This window comes from Lissotriton helveticus, chromosome 9, assembly GCF_964261635.1.
Source record: "Lissotriton helveticus chromosome 9, aLisHel1.1, whole genome shotgun sequence".
Classification (NCBI taxonomy): domain Eukaryota; kingdom Metazoa; phylum Chordata; class Amphibia; order Caudata; family Salamandridae; genus Lissotriton; species Lissotriton helveticus.
Window position 1 is genome coordinate 334,087,352 of NC_136070.1, and position 19,059 is coordinate 334,106,410.

Below are 19,059 nucleotides of genomic sequence, written 5' to 3' on the forward strand. Positions count from 1 at the left end.
TGGGCATTAGCAGAAAAGCCTGGATATGCAATGAAAACTACCAAATCTGAAAAAATGTCTATCAACGGTAGTAGCTTTGAAAGCGCAAGTAGAAAGATATGCCTGAAACAATAGAATAATAATCCACATTTGTAAAGCGCACAATCACCCGTAAGGGTCTCTAGGCGCTGGGGGCCGTCGGGAAGATTAAGCAAGCTATTGCCCAGAGTCACATGGTGCTGGGCTAACCTGCCGCCGGAGCCGGGGATCGAACCCTGATCCCCAGATTCCAGCGTCAGTCGCCCTGGCCGCGGCGCCACACCTCAAAGACCACTCAAGATCTTGGTACAACTTATTACAGAGATGCCTTTGTCAAAACTTAACTGCAGAGTCTTTGACTTAGCCCAAAAAAATATGGTAGTAATCTTTGTAGCATATAACGCAGAACCATGATACACTATGAAGAAACTGAATAACCCATCAAAATAATGGGATCTAGAGTAAGCTACTATTGATCCTAAAAGTGGCACCTTCAATTTGTCCAGCAATCCCCATTCAATGAAACATCTTACTACAGGACACATGGAAGGGCCTTTCAAGATTGTTTTAAAAAGTATTGATAAAACAAAGTATACATAGGTAGCAACCTTAAGCGGGAACACAAAACTGCAAGTGCTACTCCTAATTAACCTTGCTACATTAACATAGCAACTAATACCCCAGATTACTTAGTGCTGGTCTTAAAAACATTTTAAAAAACAACCAATACACTGGACCCAGTGGCAGACTGCGCGAATACGCACTCAGAAACGGCAAGCATAATGGCAAAGGGGACTCCAAAAAAGTCATTTACCCAATGGAGAGTATCTCCAATATATGACAAGGTGAACAAACTGACAATTTTGAGAACTGCACCATGAATCACAGATCGGTAGGAAGCATCTACTGAGCTTGATCACTGTTCAGCTTACCTGTGGCATATATTTAAGGTTTTAAAACCTTAAATATATGCCTCTGCCTGAAGCCTTATAAACGGCTTCAGGCAGAGTATCGGAGTTACTCTGGGAAGACCACTTAGCTCTGCAAGTTACCAAGGAAGAACGGGGAAAGGTATAAACAGTTTAAAAACATCTTGCAAAACTCACTCAAACCAAGGTTCACATTTGCCATAATACATTCTAGACCACAAACAAGCCATACCAACATCATCTGTCAAATACAGAAGAATTCTGGGATTTTAAAGAACAAAGGGCAACCAGGCAGTCTGGTACCCCACAGGCCTGACAATCCAACAGCCAACGAACCAATACCGCTCTTTTCCTCAGCAGATTTACTAATCAGCAATGTCACACCAGGCTACAAAAGTTTACACATTAAAAAAGCTAGTAATAGTTGCGTTGTAGTGTGTCTCTAAAAGTGACTGTGTATGGCCTGAAATGGGGTGAGGAGATAAACACATTACACATTGTGGACTATGATATATTATGATGTGATGAAATATATGGCAACCCTAACCCAGAACAAATAAGCGTTAGCAAAAAAAAAAAACTGGAGGAAGAAAACCAACCGAGGGCCATAACTTTCTTGTTTTGCTTCCGCTACAAAGTGTTACATCATCTCACCTCCTATCAATTAAATAAAAAAACACAAATAAACACAACTTTGACTTTTAGAACTATTTTATTTCAGTATGACATCAACACAGCAATAACATGTTTGATAGTCGGTGAATTTAACAGCATTTCTATTTTCCCATTTTGTTAAGTCTCTGCCAATAGACTGGTTATATTTTGTTGCTATTTCTCATCATGTATACATAGATTTACACTTATTTTCATTTTAGTGTTTTCTATGAAAATCTTTAAAGTAACCTATAAAATAATATGAGAACAACCTCAATTTAGCTATTTTTTACCTTAAGAAGTGCTATGGCATTTCCTTTATTCTACATTCATTAGCTCTTAGTCAGGCACATCAGCCTTACTGCTGTTGATGTTTTCCGTGTCTAAGATCAGAGGTGTCTGGCGTGGGTCTTGTCAAGCCATATTTTCAGGATATCTGTGTATGATACATTTTCGCACACATTCTCTAACTGTAACTCATTAGTTAGCCACAATGTAGAAAATGTGGCCTTATTTAGCCCACACAGACCTGAGTTAGAAAACCATGATTTGGCTGGATTCTAGTTTTCCAACGCAAGCTCTAGGCCATTCGTACCAAAAGGGAAGTCTCATATACTCCCTTTGTGATAATATCAACTCAATAGATAGTATCCCAAAATAGTATTCCTTGTCTTTGGTTAAAAATATACATATCAAGGATGTAAAATTGGGACTCGGCTTCTAATTTTATCATGTGCTACAAAAAGGTTTACCTTAGTGTACCACGCAAAGTGGGTCAGAGCTCATGAATATTTTCAGTGTGTGATTGGAAACTCAACAGTGCATATCACTTATACACACTTCATGAGCTTCCAGAAAGACCTTCCGATGAGACATCGAGAAGTTTCTGAATAACACTTGAGTGAGCATCATAAAATGGCAACCCGTCGACTTCCATTCCAAGAGTTCCAGTTTTTCCACTTCGGACTCCATGTCTTACGAGTATGCTCAGCATCTTATCTTCCTGCGAAGAAGATCATTTTGAAAGCAATTATTGACAAGAAATAGTGAACAAACCAAAACTGAAATTAAACAATATCAACATCATCCAATTTAATAGGATTTATTTCATGAATCGCAGAGGAATTGAATACTAAGTGCATACTGTCGGAATAGCAGGCAGGTTAAAGAAGGGTTGTCTTACTTCAATACAACATAAGATAAGGAAAACTAATATTTCTGGCTTTGGCATATCGACCATCTACAGAAGAACTTTACCACCACAGTATAGGATTGTTTATTGTGCCCCAAAAATATCACAAAGATAAAACTGACAACCCAACAATAGTGTTCAGAAAAAAGTACCTGTGTTTTAATCTGTTCATCCTTTAAGGGAAATGTAACATATATAATATATACACCCATGCACACATATTTAATATATATGGGGTTTGAACATCAAAGACAAAGACAATTTATTTTTATGTAGAATAGTTGACAGCTTTTTGTACACTTCCATACCCCAACTCTGAGGGTTGGAAGAAGTAGAGCAGAAAGGACTAAAGCCAGATGACCAAATCTGAGGAGAATTAAGTCTATATGGATAATAACTGGAATACATGTCTAATTATGTATCTCTGATCTATAGATTATATTTTCCTCATTTAGCAGGGAACACAAGAAGCCCTTGAAATGATTATAGAGGATTTAAATCCTAACAATGTCAACATCAAATTTAGCCATGACATCAATCCCTCAAAAATCAGTTATCTGGATATTCAAACTGAAATAGATTTGAAAGAAATACAAACTAAGATGTTCCGGAAACCCACAGACAAGAATACTCCATTACATTTTCAGAGCTTCCACCCTCCCACGTTAAAAAATCTCCCTTGCTCACAACTCACTCAGTTTAAGAGAATCACTCCAATACCAACTTGTAGAACAAAAACTTCACGCATTACTGTGAATTGCCAAAGTGGGTTTTTATATATTGGGGAAAACGCATAGAAAAAATATCAAATTAAGACTTCTTGAACAAAATAGCTTGAAATCATATTAGTTGCAGAAGACAAGGACAACAGAAATTAATTACTACAAAAGCAAATCTTTCGGATAAGAACATTGGAAACATTACAATCTAAAGGGTCTTAATGAAAGAATAGCAATATATTGCTTTCTATGATTCAGTATGTCAAATTGATTATTTACACAGATTTAATTCTAAATTTATTGATTAGATGGTCTTTCTATTCTTCATTGAGTATGTTTCAAAAGAGACAAAACAGGCATCTGCTATACTTTATACGTTCATAAAATGACCAGCAGTTTCCAATGACATTAGTTGGTTGATTCAACTGTATAATGTTGTTCGCTCACAACAGTACTTAATTTCTTCGTATTAGTAGTTCATTTGCTTTTGTACTCCAGGAATATATATTTGTAGAACTTGTCCACAAACATTTTTTGAGGTCTCCACTAAAGATGGTGACAATTTAGTAACTGTGCAAACACATGGAGATGATGGACGGAGCGCTGAAACATTTTGCTGTTTCCAGTCCACGGAAGACATTGCTTGGCAGTTCGGGCTGGACTGTATCCATGAGGCACAGGGTCACGACGGATTTGCATATAGCTGTATCTGAACTGGGGTGCCAAAGTGAGGCTAAAGAACGATGATGGATTCAACTCAGATCTGTGACTGGGGGAGACTGTTTGAAAAGTTTCAGCACTCCGTCTATCATCTCCTTGTGTTTGCTTAATTTTGTAACTAACATTGACACCAGTGTTTGTCTGTATGATACACTTACAGACCGCTGATAGCACAGAGTTCGTAGTTTTGAAAGCTACAATTGCTACTCTGTGTCTGGGATGCTGAGCACACCTTCCGAACCTACGCACCAGAGACACGCACTAGACACAAATGATGTAGACAGGTTAGTTTAAAGCACTTCCCGGAGCAAAAACTACTTCTGTGCAAAAGTTTGAGATATAATCCTGGCTGCTACTCTGTTTTGCAGTTTTGTGTTCTAAACTTATAAATATTCACAAGTTCCTTTAATTTAAAGGAACAAGTTGGTTATGGGCGCATATAAATATATTAACCACTTGTTTTTCTTGCATGCCATTCTTGTTGCATAATTCTTCTCCCTCACCCAAGCAGGTATACTTAGATCATGCTTACAGTGCCTGATGTCATTAATGCGCAAATGATATTTGCTTTGTTCATGGGCGATTGATGGTGCAGCCATCACAGACTTTTAGTCATGAGAGATTATTCTTTCTAAAGCATCAAAGGCACATTTGGTATTTTCAAATATGACTCTACCATAATCAAAAGGTCCATATGCATACAATCAGGTAATTCTTGCATCTGGATAGATAAATTTGGTTCGCAGACAACACAGCACACGTTGAATGGCTGTTTACATTGTTCGCTATGTTCGAACTCAAATTATCCCTCTTAATCAAACTCTTTTTCTTGTAATTGTACACTGCAGTGGTAAGGTAACTCTTGATTGCCTTCCTTGAGCCATGTGGACTGACAGATTATTATTTACAGATGAATTCATAAGGAACATATACCCCTGATGAAGGACATTACTAGCCGAAATGCATAGAGGCACCTATGGGATGAAATGTTAACAACTTTCTGAATCATTGAATACAATGGACTAAAGGAACAGCTAGGTTTTGCTCATATCAAGTGAATGGGATTCAGATATATAAAATTACAGGGCCAAGATACATCATTAACAGCTACTATCATGAGTACTTTTTTTCGGACTACAAGTTTGGCAATAAAAGTAATACGCTCATGGTAGTCAATAGAGCAGTGTGCAGCGGTAGTATCCCACCTGTACTATTTGTTAGGTGAGAAGTATAAAGGATTTACAATGTTTGCATCCCAGGAGGGAGGATATTTCTCTGCAGCACGTATGAAAGTTTACAACCTTAGTATAAACTTAGAATTATTCTGTTTTAAAATTGGAGTTCATTTTTAGAACCCAAGTTTCCCAATTATTCACCCTACTGTCACATATGTGGGGGTTATATCGTAGGCAAGAACTCGTGCAAAAGGGTGCTCTTAACCTGGCAGTGTGTATTGGAAGGGTGCAAGGCCAACGTGTTAGTGATAATCTATCAGAATGTCCTATAGAATTCCAAGCATGAAAGTTGCATTTCAGACAAAGTTATAAATGTTCCTGTATGATATACTACTCAATACCCATTAGTGATGCTGTCACTTGAGGTTTGTGGAACATGGCCACAGCTGGCTGCCACATGATTGTCTAAGATGTGCCTGTTAAATATCTTTGCACAGTCTGCTCAGATAGCAAAGTAATTAGCAGAGCCTGCTCAATTCCCTGTGATCAGAAAAATATACAAAAAAATAATCAAATAAAGGCAAATCAAATAATATTAAAAATCAAAATGCTTTAACAGATCACCCTAATCCCGAAAAGCTCCATTGTTTGCCACTTGAAACAGAGTGCAATTTAAATTGGCATACCAGGAACAAAAATTCATCCATTTAAGGTTCCCTGTGGAAGTTATTACTAATACATGCGACTCCGAAAGAAGAAAGATAGTAGTTCAAAACAATCTTTCAGAGGTATTGACAATGTCACTTGGAACTACAGCATTAACATTCCTGGTCATTTAAGGACACATCTAAAACCTTTAAAATATATTATGTTATCACTGCAGTAAACAAGTTTATACATTTACAGTGTACACATGGAAATGCTTCCCCTATTGATGCTGTATTTAATATTGATCAGTTCATTCCAATTTACATGCTTTTGTGAACCTGCCTCAAAATATGTAAAATGTGAATACTTGTATACAAAAAGACCTGAAATACCAGTTGGACTATTTTGTTTCTTTTATGCACAATTTGAACCTTAGTACTAATTATTCTAAGTCATATATTAAGTCTTGTGGCCCAGGCAACTTAAGTTCCAACAAAATCAGTATTAACGGCCATTTTCTGACACCTGTCAAGACCTTTTGTTACCTCGGATTAAATTACAGTTCCTCCGGGTCATGGAACCCCCGCTGTGCCCAGGTCTGTTCCAAGTTAAGTAAATGCACAGGGACAGTAAGTAACCTCATTAGACCGCAAATTAGAGGGACGCTGTTCCCTCGTTTCAAAGTGTTTATTCCAAATGCATTGCGTGGCCACACACGAAGCGGGAGTTTGGGGTTTCAGCAAATGCTGCTCTATTCAGGCAGAGGAACACCGCTTCCTCCGCAGGCTTTTAAGTGCACCCCATACCCCCCACCCTCACTCTGCACCTTGAGCTAAACTAGTGTTTTATTGAGGATACAATCCAGATGGCGCAGCTCCTATTATGGGTTAGCATCTGGTTGAATCCAGCCGCTAAACTTTGTAAGGACATTATTTTCGACTGTATGAAGCTGGATAACGCTTTCGCCATACCTTGGCTGAGCTACTTACGAGAAACTTTCAGCTCCCTTGGCATACCCTGGTGGTACGCTGAACCTAATCGTATTCCTAATAACGCCAAGTCTAAGGTGAAATTATTATTTAAGGCTCATGGTATTTAAGGCTCAGGTTGAAATCTGAGCTATCCAAACCCCTGGTGCTGCAATATTACAGTCTTTATTATACCAGTGGCCCTCCGCTGTTTTTGGCCTTGGAGCTGCCCAGTTGGGAGCGGTCTTTACTTTTTCGCTTTAGAGCTGGCTCAATCTGCTGGTCCTTATCTTTTGAACATTATTTAGACTCAGAGCGAAGTAAGGTCTCCCAGTGCGTGTGTGGCAATACTGCCCAATCTTTGTTGCACTTTATGTTCTTCTGTAACGCACACAGATTAGCACATGAACACTTTCTAACTCCCCTATTAAGGAGGTTAGGCGTTTGTCACTGCAGTCCTGCCCTCCTCCACCTACAATCTCTCAGTTCCCCTGAAATCGTTTTTCATGCCTGTGCCATCTTAAAAGCTGCACTCTGAACCAGACATACCACGCTGGGTTAATCCATCAGAATTTTTTATGGACAGTATGTTAAAGTACACCAATCTCGGTAGTTGTGCGTTTTTCTTTTCATTAAGAGAGCATGGTGGACCCTTTTGAAGTCTTTGCCCTCTCTCCATTCCCTGTTCATGGTTCTTGGTGCTATAACCGCATTTTCACCCCTTAGTCCATAACAGTGCACTTTATTCAGAATGTGTTTTTATATCCCAGGTTCCCTTTTAAATTTCTGATGCCTGATGTATTTTGTGTGCAATATTTCTACGTAATTGTATGGTTACAATGTTAGGCCACCCTGGTCACTTGATACACTGCTATTGTCTTTTGTCTCATACATTGTATGTCACTTTTTAGTATTTTAAATATCCTGTACATTTGAATCATCATGAATTTTAAAGTGTGTTTACAGTTATGTGCAATATTTCTTATGTACTTTTATGGACTTCTGTTCGCAAGACCGAATAAAGATTTTGCTTGATTGATTGATATACTACCTAATACTCATTAGTGATGCTGTCACTTGAGGTTTGTGGAACATGGCCACAGCTGGCTGCCACATGATTTGTCTAAGATGTGCCTGTTAAGTATGTTTGCAGAGTCTGCTCAGTTAGCAAAGCAATTAGCAGAGCCTGCTCAATTTCCTGTGATCAGAAAAATATAAAAAAATAATCAAATGAAGGCAAATCAAATAATGTTAAAAATCAAAATGCTTTAACAGATCACCCTAATCCCGAAGAGTTCCCTTGTTTGCCACATGAAACAGAGTGCAATTTAAATTGGCCAACCAGGAACACAAATTCATCCATCTAGGGTTCCCTGTGGAAGTAATTACTAATTCATGCGACTCCGAAGGAAGAAAGATAGTTCAAATCAATCTTTCAGAGGAATGAACAACGTCACTTGAAACTACTGCATTAACATTCCTGGTCATTTAAGGACGCATCTAAAACCTTTAAAATATATTTTGTCTACATTATTTTATTAATGCAGTAAACAAATCTATAAATTTACAGTGTACACATGTAAATGCTTTTTCTATTGATGCTGTATTTAATATTGATCAGTTCTTTCTAATTATGGGGGGCGTATACAGGCATGGAAGAGTACATATAAGAGTGTTATTGTAGTATTCTTTTATATAACATAAAATTAACGTGTATTTGTAAAGCAAAGTTCACCCAGAAGGTATCTTGCAGCTGAAAAACAAATGTTTATTGTATACTTTTACATGCTTTTGTTAATTGGCCTCAAAATATGTAAAATGCAAAGGCTTGTATACAATTTTTACAAATAGAAAGCACTATGCCCCATTTGAAATGTTACAACCAGGGAGTTGATTGTTTCAGGGGGGATTCACAAAGGCATCTTAGAATATGTAAAAGCGTACTCCTTTAGTACTGCTTCCAGAAACTCATGAATGCTTTTGTGTTTCAACCACATGGTGTTCCTATTGTACAGCATAACGGTATTTTATGAAATTGGTCCCCTTATACAATGCATCCTTAAAACAAAAAATAAAAAACATCACATTTCTATAATAGCAAAAAACGTTACCAGTAGGAACAAATATGTATGTTCAGGTATCCATTACCTTGCTGATAGAGGGAAGGGCTTTTCTCCAGACCACTTCCTGTGACAAACTTGGGAGTCCGATAGCTTTTCTGAGATAGCGTTCATGCATCTCACAGGTGTTTAAGAGATATAACCCACAGGCTACAGCATATCCTCCCCAGTTAGAGACACCTAGAAAGTAAAAATGACATACAATAGTAATAACTTGTTTTATAATTAAACACTCGCTGCCACAGTCTGGTGCCTTTGTAGCCATGAACATAACAGGTCTTACTAGAATGTAGAACTTAATAGTACTATTGTGGAGCAACATCAGGAGGATTAAAGACTGCTGGATTCTGTTGACTTCTGTGTATATTGTTCATACTCAATACAATCATAAATACAAAAAAGGAAGAAAGAGCTGCAATTCTGGCAGCAGAACAGGATAGTGCAAACAGAGCTGAGTGCTAAGAAACGTTAAAATAGTATGCACCTTTAGTCTGGATATTTTTTTAAAAAGCCCAAAAACATTATTTGGCTACAGGAACTACAATAAATTTGCATCAAGGTGTGTAAAAAGTACGAGGGATGCATTTCAACTAAAAAAAGTGAAACTATCCGTTAAAAGACAAAGTAATAACAGAAAAAACCCAGGCCAGGGATGTTTCACGGTTTCACAGATAAACACGTACACATAGAAAACCAATGCTTTTTGTAGACAAATTGAGAGTGGTATATTATTTGGAATGGGTTATAATTAGGGCTCCCGGTTTAATGTTTTTTTCTTTATTTTTGTCTGTATTTATACATATTTCTTTTTTGGCCATCTTATTTTTATTTATCCATAGCTATTTTGTGTTTTGAGAATAAACAAAACACAAAAAACAAGTCTCAAGATGTCATATTTCCACATTTATTTAACTGATAAATATGCACTCATACTTTAATGCCCGTCTGGTTTTAGCAAATTAAGCAGCCAAATATAACAAAACACTGCACCCACCACCCACATGTAAGTACAGCATCATATAGAAAAATAGGTTAACCAATGCCTGCATTTAAGAACATTGTATCCTGTTTTTTAGCTCCCCATGCTTTATATCTGCTCAGTTGTTGGCCTGGAATTTATGAAGGACAGCATTGAGTGTCACTCACAAGGAGCACAATTGACTGTATTTTTCTGCTTTAAAAAGTAAAATACAGACAGAAAAGACATTGTTTTTGGTCTGTATTTATCTGTAAAAACGAAAAACCGGGAGCCTTATTTTTAAATTTGGACTAAACATCAGGACCAGAAACGTAATGTGTCACCATTGTAAAACGCTAAACCTTTACTCATATTCTACACCGTAAGAGAAAGAAAGTTAAAGCAAGGATTGGTAATTCTGTCCAGGAGAGACATGTCTTTCTGCCTCTGATAATTTAAGCAAGAACTAGGTCTGCATGAGCTGCCCCCTTTACTTTCATTTAAATAGTTCAGTATTTCCTATTCAGCTGACTATTGTGTTAAAAAAAAGAAAAAAGAAGAAAACTAAAATAAGTAAGAGGACCTAAGATATTTATCAGAAGGCTCTATGGCTGCACCACATACAAGCCTGCCTGCACTGCCAAATACCAGTAATCAATGCCACCTACTAACTAATACTCCCACAAATGTAACATTTGGACTATACTAGGTAAGCCCAAGCTATAAGAACGTCCTGAGCATGCTGATATTAATATTATTTTTAATTGTATATCGAATTGTTAAACAGTCGGCACATACACTCTTAAAAATAGATGTATAGTGCCACCATGTGGTGGAATGTCACAAATATGTGCCTGTATTAAGAAAACATAAGTGCAGCTGCTGAGCACCAGCAAACACTGGCACAAATTAGGTACTGCATTTTACCGAATCTCATTCCCGCTCTAGCAACAGATCCAAGTTACTAGAAGGTTACAATAAAAGCAAATACAAGTCACACAGCCAACACCACTCATAAATTTGTATTTCAAAGCCACCAAATAAGTTTCCAATATTCATGGTGTTAAGATGGCGTCTTCAAGGTGATGCAGTACCAAATCTAATAACATATGCATGTGGAAAGAAATGTGCAATTTAGAATTTCAAACTGCAGTACATGGAAAACCAGTTTATTCAGTACTGCTGAGGAATTTACAACCACGATCTATTAAAAATGTGTCTATCCTTACACTGATTTACCAACATAAATATACTAAAACATTTTAAGGACCCAGTTGTCTTTAAAAATACATAAACTTTGGGCTTCTCTTATTCAATGTTAACAGAAAATGCTTTGCCCCCCTCCCAACCCTGGTCTAGTACATTATGCATTGTGGTTGTGCTCTCCTTCCAGACTTTGGTGAAGCTTGTTCTTAAGTTCTGTCGGAAAAGAGTTGATTGCAACACCCACACGGGGTCATCAACTCCAACACTTTCATGGGGAATAAAAAATTTGCATGATCCAGTGTTGCATTTGTGTCCCTCCACCCTGACAATGAGGAGTCTGATCATGGCATCATGAGTCACAGACTGATGATACCTGGTGGTGAGGAATCTTTCTCTGGAATGTTATAAATTTTAATGTGTTGGATAAGAAATTGTGAGTAGAGTTTCTAGATTTGATCCAAGATAAGTCATTTACGGATTGCAAGTTAGTCATGATTTATTGATGCTCATTGCGAAATCGAACTGATACAAACAACTGCGTTGCCTAGGTGGTATTTCGTGGAGTGCCCAGATAACAATAAACATTAAAGGTTTCCCTCCAGAGATGTGCTGCCATAAGACAGGATTTGTATTGGCAAAACCATTTGATGCAAACTTCACCAAACTGGTTATGTTTTGCAACTGCTATCAATCTTTCGCAGGTCTGTTTCTAACCGAATCTGAATGCATTGTCTTTTAGATCTATCCTTTTCATGATGATGCCTTCCTGCGTCAGTGAAAAGCACTGTGTAGAGTTGTCATCTTGAATTTTTGGGTTCCAAGTCCTCAGTTGATTGGTCAGATATCCAGAAAAGGTCCTGTCTGGGGGTTGCATTCTTTTTTGGACTAGGGACGTTAGTGAAGTACATACTCTGTGGACGGCATGCAGTAACCATTGGTTACTGTTTCCATAACCCATTTGTCTGACAAAATATTTTGTCAGACTTTTCTAACCCTATGCAGTAACCATAGGTTACTCTTTCCATCACCCCTTTATCTGACAAAATCTTTTGCACTTTATGTGGAAAAAATCATTGCCACCCACTAACCCGTGTGCAGTGGTTGAGGAGAGACGTTCTCAGGCCAAAATTTGGTTTGGGTGGTAGTTCACTTCCTGCGTCATCTCTAACTCTCTGTCTCCACCTCTCTTTGATCTCTAGTTTATGAAGGTTGTGGCTCCAGTTACTCTGTGCAGTGGTTACATGGTCGTGCATCTAACCAGACATATCGGCCTGTGTCCATACGTTCGCCTGGGTGGATGTTGGCTCTGTAACTGCTCTAGGTACACTGGTAGAGCCTGAATTGGTCTGTCTGTCTTGGTCTCTTACTTCATCGTACCCAGGAGATGTCAACCTTCATTTCCAAAGGCGCTTCATTAAAGGGTTATTTTGCAGTAACCCCTCTACTTCTGAGCATATGCCATACACCCCTAAGAAGGTAGCCTTTGTAGCACTAACGTGGTGTTACTTTGACTGCATGATGTTTCTGCAGCATCTAAATGTGCAACAAAGGAGACTATGGTGACGGGGGGCCTCTGGGAATTTATATGCTAAATAGCACACCCATGGAAATCCTTGTGATGTTGCTAGCCCTTGGCACAGGTTAAATGGTTTTGAGAGAGGTCTGCTGCGAGGTGGAGAAGAGATCACTGTCTCAAAAGACAGTGTCTTCAAAATATTCTTAATCAATTTCTGACCTGTCCTTTTCGATACACAAGAGAGACAGAACCATAATCAAACTGCATGACATAGATGGGTCAACATAACTGTCGGATTTTGGCCCAGCATGTTCTATAAAAACTACACTTGTTTTCGTTGTGGTTCCCTGGAAACACTTATAAATAGGGAGTTTGCTAATCTCTGGGAACCTTTTCAATGACCCTAAGCTGAAAAAGTGGTGAAAGCCTTGAAAACCATCCAAAAAGTCATCTCAATAGGACCTTTCTGTGTAGTAAAACTCGAAAGCTGATCACTGCAATCTGTGATAGATGTGTTAGGTGAAAACGTCACATCTCCTCTCTCCTAAGATGTGACCCAATGAAGGAAAAACAATAAAGATGGCACAAATGCCTGAGGCATTGGAGAATACCAGTGAATGCCATTGGAGAATCCCATGACATGCCCGCTGTCCATGACCACATTTTACAAAGTTTAACTTCGGCTCAAGAAATACATGGCAGGATTATGCAGAGCGTGTGCATCTATAGCTGATGGAGTCTGCAAAAGAAAGGTCTTTGCTGCAATCATTCACCTGGATTATTGCACGAGACTGCTCTTTACACCTATGTCAGACTCACCAGTAGTGATCGCAAAATCAGCAGCCACATCACAAGCAATAACATCTCCCCCGGCGATGTGCTTCTTCACGGCATCCTTCACCTTGCCCATGCCAAGCTCGTTCCCTCCGTCGCCAATGCCTTAATAAAGGGAAAGGATGAAAATATGGAGTTATGAGAATATGGACACTAGAATGCAGTTGCAGAAGGATTTGTACACATTTTTACACCATTGAATTTCAACTTTAAGAGAGTCTCTTGACATCAGACAATAGCAAATCATTTCCTTTACTTTTGACCAGAACCTGTTCCTTTAATGTTAATCTTGTTTCTCAGTTCCCAGGATATAAAATGAATTGTCTCCACCTATGATAATATCCATACTGTGGTTGGACTTGGATAATAATGATGCTCTAAGATTATTTCTAAATGAAATGAGTGCAGGTGTGAAGATGGCCTCTGTGTGGAAATGTCTATTTTCTGGGTGGACTTACCTGTGTGTAGGCTTGAGAGGTTGAGAGAGAACAGTACCCCGCAGAGTACTGAACAGGACTGTCTGGCAGAAGCAGCATGTCCGATTATTGAAGAAACCATCAAATAAACAAACAACAAATGACAATTGGATGGTTTTATGAAAATTCACCGATGGCTTGGGTGGAGTACAGGCAAGGGCTGGTTATGGAGCAAAGCAACACTAGGTGGCCACTTCAGGCACCACCAGCAGGGAATCGGAGGCTGCTTGGGTGGCCATTTCAGGCACCACCAGCAGGGAAACTCAGGCTGCTTGGGTGGGAAGCAGCAAAATGTGCCTTTGCAAACCCTGCAAAAAGGCTGCCCATGGCCATCCACAATATCGCAACTGGCTGAAAATAAAGCAAAGTCCTATTCTATGATGTTGTCTATGCCCATACACTTTCACAAAGCTGCTGGGGTCACCCCTATTACGTTAGCTGCAGGATAGTTGAACTTGCTTATGAATTGGGGTTGAGGGGCAGGAGGGGGCCAGAGTGTCACCGTGGGTAACTCACAGATCTCCAGCACGTCTTAGATTAAAGTAACTGTTACAGTTCCGTCTAATTAAGGAGCTCTCGTTCCTGTCAGTTTCTTATCTTGGTCTCCAAAACCGAATTTGACGATCTCGGAGGTGAACATTTTTTAATACGTGGTGTGGCTGAAGCCCAAGACGCAGGATCTGTGCCACTCGTATATGCATGTGTGTGTACTGCCCCACAGCTCACCAAAGGTCAACAAAATGGAGACATTTTCTTCAACCTTACGAAGGGGTAAGGCCATTCTATATGTTGATTCCCGCCTTGTTTTGTATGTGGGGGACCGGCAGGCCCGTATAGGTTTTCAATGGATTTGGGATGCACAAATTCCAAACTGAACATTGGCCAGTCGATTAGTAAGAAACTCAAACATAAATGTTGTTTAAGTGCACCTGTCTGGCTTTTCCAAATCCAGAACACCATAAAGGAGTATATTGTTGGGGAACACACCTCCGTCACCCTCACTAGCTGACTAGAAGATCACATAGTAAATTCTCTGGTCAAGATTTTTTGAAAAACTTGCGAAAAGATTAAATTTCTTCTCCTCCTGAACCATGCAGGACCATATGTGTTGCAAAGTTCAACCCAACTGTATGATTCCCTGGACCTTAGTCTGGGATACCAGACATTTAGCATACGAAAGGGTCGGAAGAGAATACGCTGGCCTGGCATAATGCTGAGAAGAGTGGAGGAAGTCAAGCATATAACATCAACAAGTCTGAGACTGCTGTCCTTTGGTGACAGACGATCACCCTAGGACCTAAGAAAAGGATATCAAAACAATATATTGTTAAGCTGTGCACACTCTAAAGAATCCACTGGTGGGTGGCAGAACTCCTTCATTCAGAATGGCTGGAGGGGGACTGTTCAGAATATGCTCTGCAGCTTCCGACCATGTCCTAGTGGCAAAGATCAACAGACACATTTGTTCACGTAATTCTCCCAAATGTCAGCTTTAAATCTCATCCACACGTGACACAGCTCTGGATTAATTTAAAATCACTTCAGTAGGCTCCCAAGCCAATTGCACCCTTGAACCCCCCAATTCTTTGTATTTTAGAGTGGGCTTACTGCCTACCAATGAGCCACGGTCCAGAGGCCTGGTAGCCCATTTCATCACCAGCCTAAGTAAAAGCTATCCAAGTCACTGACATCAGCTGGAAATTAAACTCGGCCTGTATCCTTGTCAATACATAACAATGGGGGTGACCCAAAAATAATCTGAAGGTCCTGGGTGGTTAATGATACGTGAAAACAGCGGTCCAATCGGAAAGATCCACTATGCAGATAAGTTTAAATGAATGAACTTATCCTAAATATTTCTCAATAGCCCCAACCCATACAACTCGAGGATGGGGGTAGCTACACTTTCTAATAGTAAGGGAGAGTTTGATTATATTATTGTTAAATTTTAACATCACACACAAAAGAAACACATTTGAATATATACAATATTCTGTATTTTGAAAACTACCAAATATAGGTACTTTATACATATATGGTTACGCCAAAGAAATACGTGAAGGGGTGCTCAGGAAAGAAATGATTGTGTGTAAAGTTTTAGGAGAAAGGAGGTAGATCTATTACATAGAGTATCTTAGTTACACAATAGCCTGTTCGGATATACTTATTATGCACCATAAGTATGGTCACAGTCAGGAAAGTCAACATAGCCCTAGTGAAATCTTTTTCAGTAGGAGCTGCCCCATGAATGGCAGTGCTTCCTCATAATCGTTAGACACGATGAGAAGAGCATATTGATAGAACCAATGCTTATGATGCAAGGTTCTATGTTAGAAACTCACAAAACGTCAGCAGTGCACAGATTCTGAAAGTGCCTCTTTACCCATTCAACCTGTTCTCAACATTCGTATCAGAAAAGCAAACCAAAAGTGCATGGACTGGTGACAGTCAAGGCACACCAAGTAGTGTTGGTATGGGTCAGCGTCACTTAAACAGGACCAACTAGATACATGCTGCTTAAAGACTTTGAACTTACAAATATGTTGTAACCTATGAGCAAGTGAGGAAGTTGAGAGTAGAAGCACTCCTGACTTGCCTAAAAAAGTATTAAGAAATTATTAGAGTAGTGTTGACCAGTAGGCGCCAAGCACATCAATGCAGTGATCAGAAGCTTAGAGTAAGGATTGAGGCCTCCTTATACCAGCAGGTATGTGAGTGAGGCAGAGCCAAAAATACATCCAGGAATACATTTTACAAAATATCTTTGCTGTGAAAGTGTTCTAACCCATCCACCACTCAGAATCGCTTTCCATTCATCTGGAGCAGAAGTGGATGTGTGCATATGTCAAACTGTAGACGTTTAACACTGTTGATATATTCTTGAGTGTTAGCTCTATGATAGCTTACTCATGTGACAGTCTGATCTCAGCTGAATTTCTAGTTCAGTGATAATCTGATTTTAGAGCAGTCTGATTTTGTACAGGTTTCAATGATTTTCTGATCCAAATTTTTAAATACTCTATAGGTTTTATGCTATCATTCAATGCAAAAAATTGCATTGGCTTCATTATCACAAGTAAACATGGCCACCGTCGCTTTAGGGCCTTCTTCTGTATGTAGAAAGATTTAAATAATGCATAGCTCACAAAACACCACCTTAAAGGCTTCCCATTCAACCAATGCATTTTGGACCGAACTCTACTTACTTTTCTTTGTAGTTACTGAAGCTTCTTTTATAATACTTCTGAAGGCTGAATCTTGTAGAGCATCACCTAGAAATATCAATGATGTGCCGCAAAGACACATCTACCCCATTCAAACGTAAGCAGTAATATATAGTGACAGTGTTCAGCTTAAGTATTCTGAGGTGAAATTCAAGAACCCTAGATCTGTTGTACCAAGGAACAAAATCAAACGGGTATGTAGATCTGGTGAGTAATAGGAGCATTTGAAAGCCTCTGGATGCATGTCAAGGCATATGTCAGAGATCGGCCATTGTGCCAGTCCTTCAGTCTGAGAGTTTATTTCTCGGATTATCACACAATGGTGTGGTGGATGTATCTTGTTTATATAGTGTACATAATAGTAACCATCTCTCACTAGTCCGTCCATGTCTTTGTTACATATTACATTTGGGGGCAAGTGCTCAGAGAACAATGCTTAAATGGTGTTCAGGGCATACAGGCTTGCTTAGGACAGTGGTTGCCCTTCCGCTGTGCCTTCTAGTATGATGTATGTGCTGTTGGTGTAACAGAGTTTCAATATATATTTCTAGAGGACACTGGGCACAATACCCTTGTATAAATAGAAAAGGATGTTCCAAATATGCGGTCCTTCCATTTCTTGAGAAGAGATGGGGTTCTTGTAAACATGCTACATGTAAATGTCTATGTTTCAAATATGCATGTAGTCTATTACATGTAGTAGGAGTAGTCATACTCTGCAAATTCCATGTAAAAAAAGTATCTTTGTTTCCTGTCGTCATTTCTATTTAAAAAAAAAAAAAATATTATTAACAAAGCAAACAGGGCAATGGTACATACATAAGAAATGATATGCATTGTGTGGATCACGTGAGCAAAGCAGCCTTGGGCAGTGTCACAATTACATAGAGAAACATAGTCATTGACACATCAATATTATTATTCGTAACTTGAACAATCTATGTTAGTCTGAGGCACCATCATTGTCTGTAATGTCCGGAGGGTCACAAATGCCACCACGGAACTTATTCCAAGCTCCCCAGATTTTCTCCCATTTCTTGGGGCACCCACGGTGTATAAATACCGACTTCTCAGCCACCATCATTTCATCCATATCCTTGCACCACTTACGAAGGGTAGGCAGTGTTTCGAAGCCCCACAATAAAGCAATGTTACGCTTTGCCCCCGCCATGCCCAACATTACCCAATCTTGCTGGCGATGATTTAAGTCGGTCGGTTCCCATATCTTTAACAAACATCGACGGGGCTCAGGCACCAGGGAAATATCTGTAGTCTGAGAAATTGTGCGCATGACTGCTGTCCAAAATGTTGCTATGTGTTTACAGTCCCATATAGTATGGTAGAACGTCCCCTCGTCTCTGCAATGTCGCAAGCAATATTTATGTGAGGTGGACCCTATCTTAAATAGAGTCGTTCTAGTGTAGTACGTACGGTGTAATATTTTAAGCTGAACTAGCTTGAGTCTAGAGGGTATGGCTGTCTCTCGGGGGGAGGAGAGGGCCTCTTGCCATTCAGACTCATCAAAATCACCCACATCTCTGGACCAGGTCTGTCTTAGTGTGGACGACACGTCAGGAAGGTTGTTTATCAATTTCCGGTAGGTCAAAGAGGTGGCCCTATCCGGCATATGCTCTGTCAGACCCCTATCTTCTAGAGGGGATGAGTCCTGTAACTCAGTATCTTCAGGTATGACCGATTGGAG

The 19,059-nt window shown here is 39.3% G+C and overlaps 1 protein-coding gene across 2 annotated transcripts in view; it reads right to left on the reverse strand.

Moving 5' to 3' along the window:
- Positions 1–1,640: 1,640 nt before the first annotated feature.
- DGLUCY (D-glutamate cyclase) overlaps positions 1,641–19,059 on the reverse strand; it is a 277,127-nt gene continuing 259,708 nt past the window's right edge. For both annotated transcript variants that reach the window (XM_078660051.1, XM_078660050.1), the window contains exons 11-13: positions 13,643–13,762; positions 9,172–9,323; positions 1,641–2,604 (exon numbers count right to left, since the gene is read on the reverse strand). In XM_078660051.1, the coding sequence (XP_078516177.1) occupies positions 2,443–2,604; positions 9,172–9,323; positions 13,643–13,762 (434 nt within the window). In that variant the 3' untranslated portion in view covers positions 1,641–2,442. The remainder of the gene's footprint in view (positions 2,605–9,171; positions 9,324–13,642; positions 13,763–19,059) is intronic.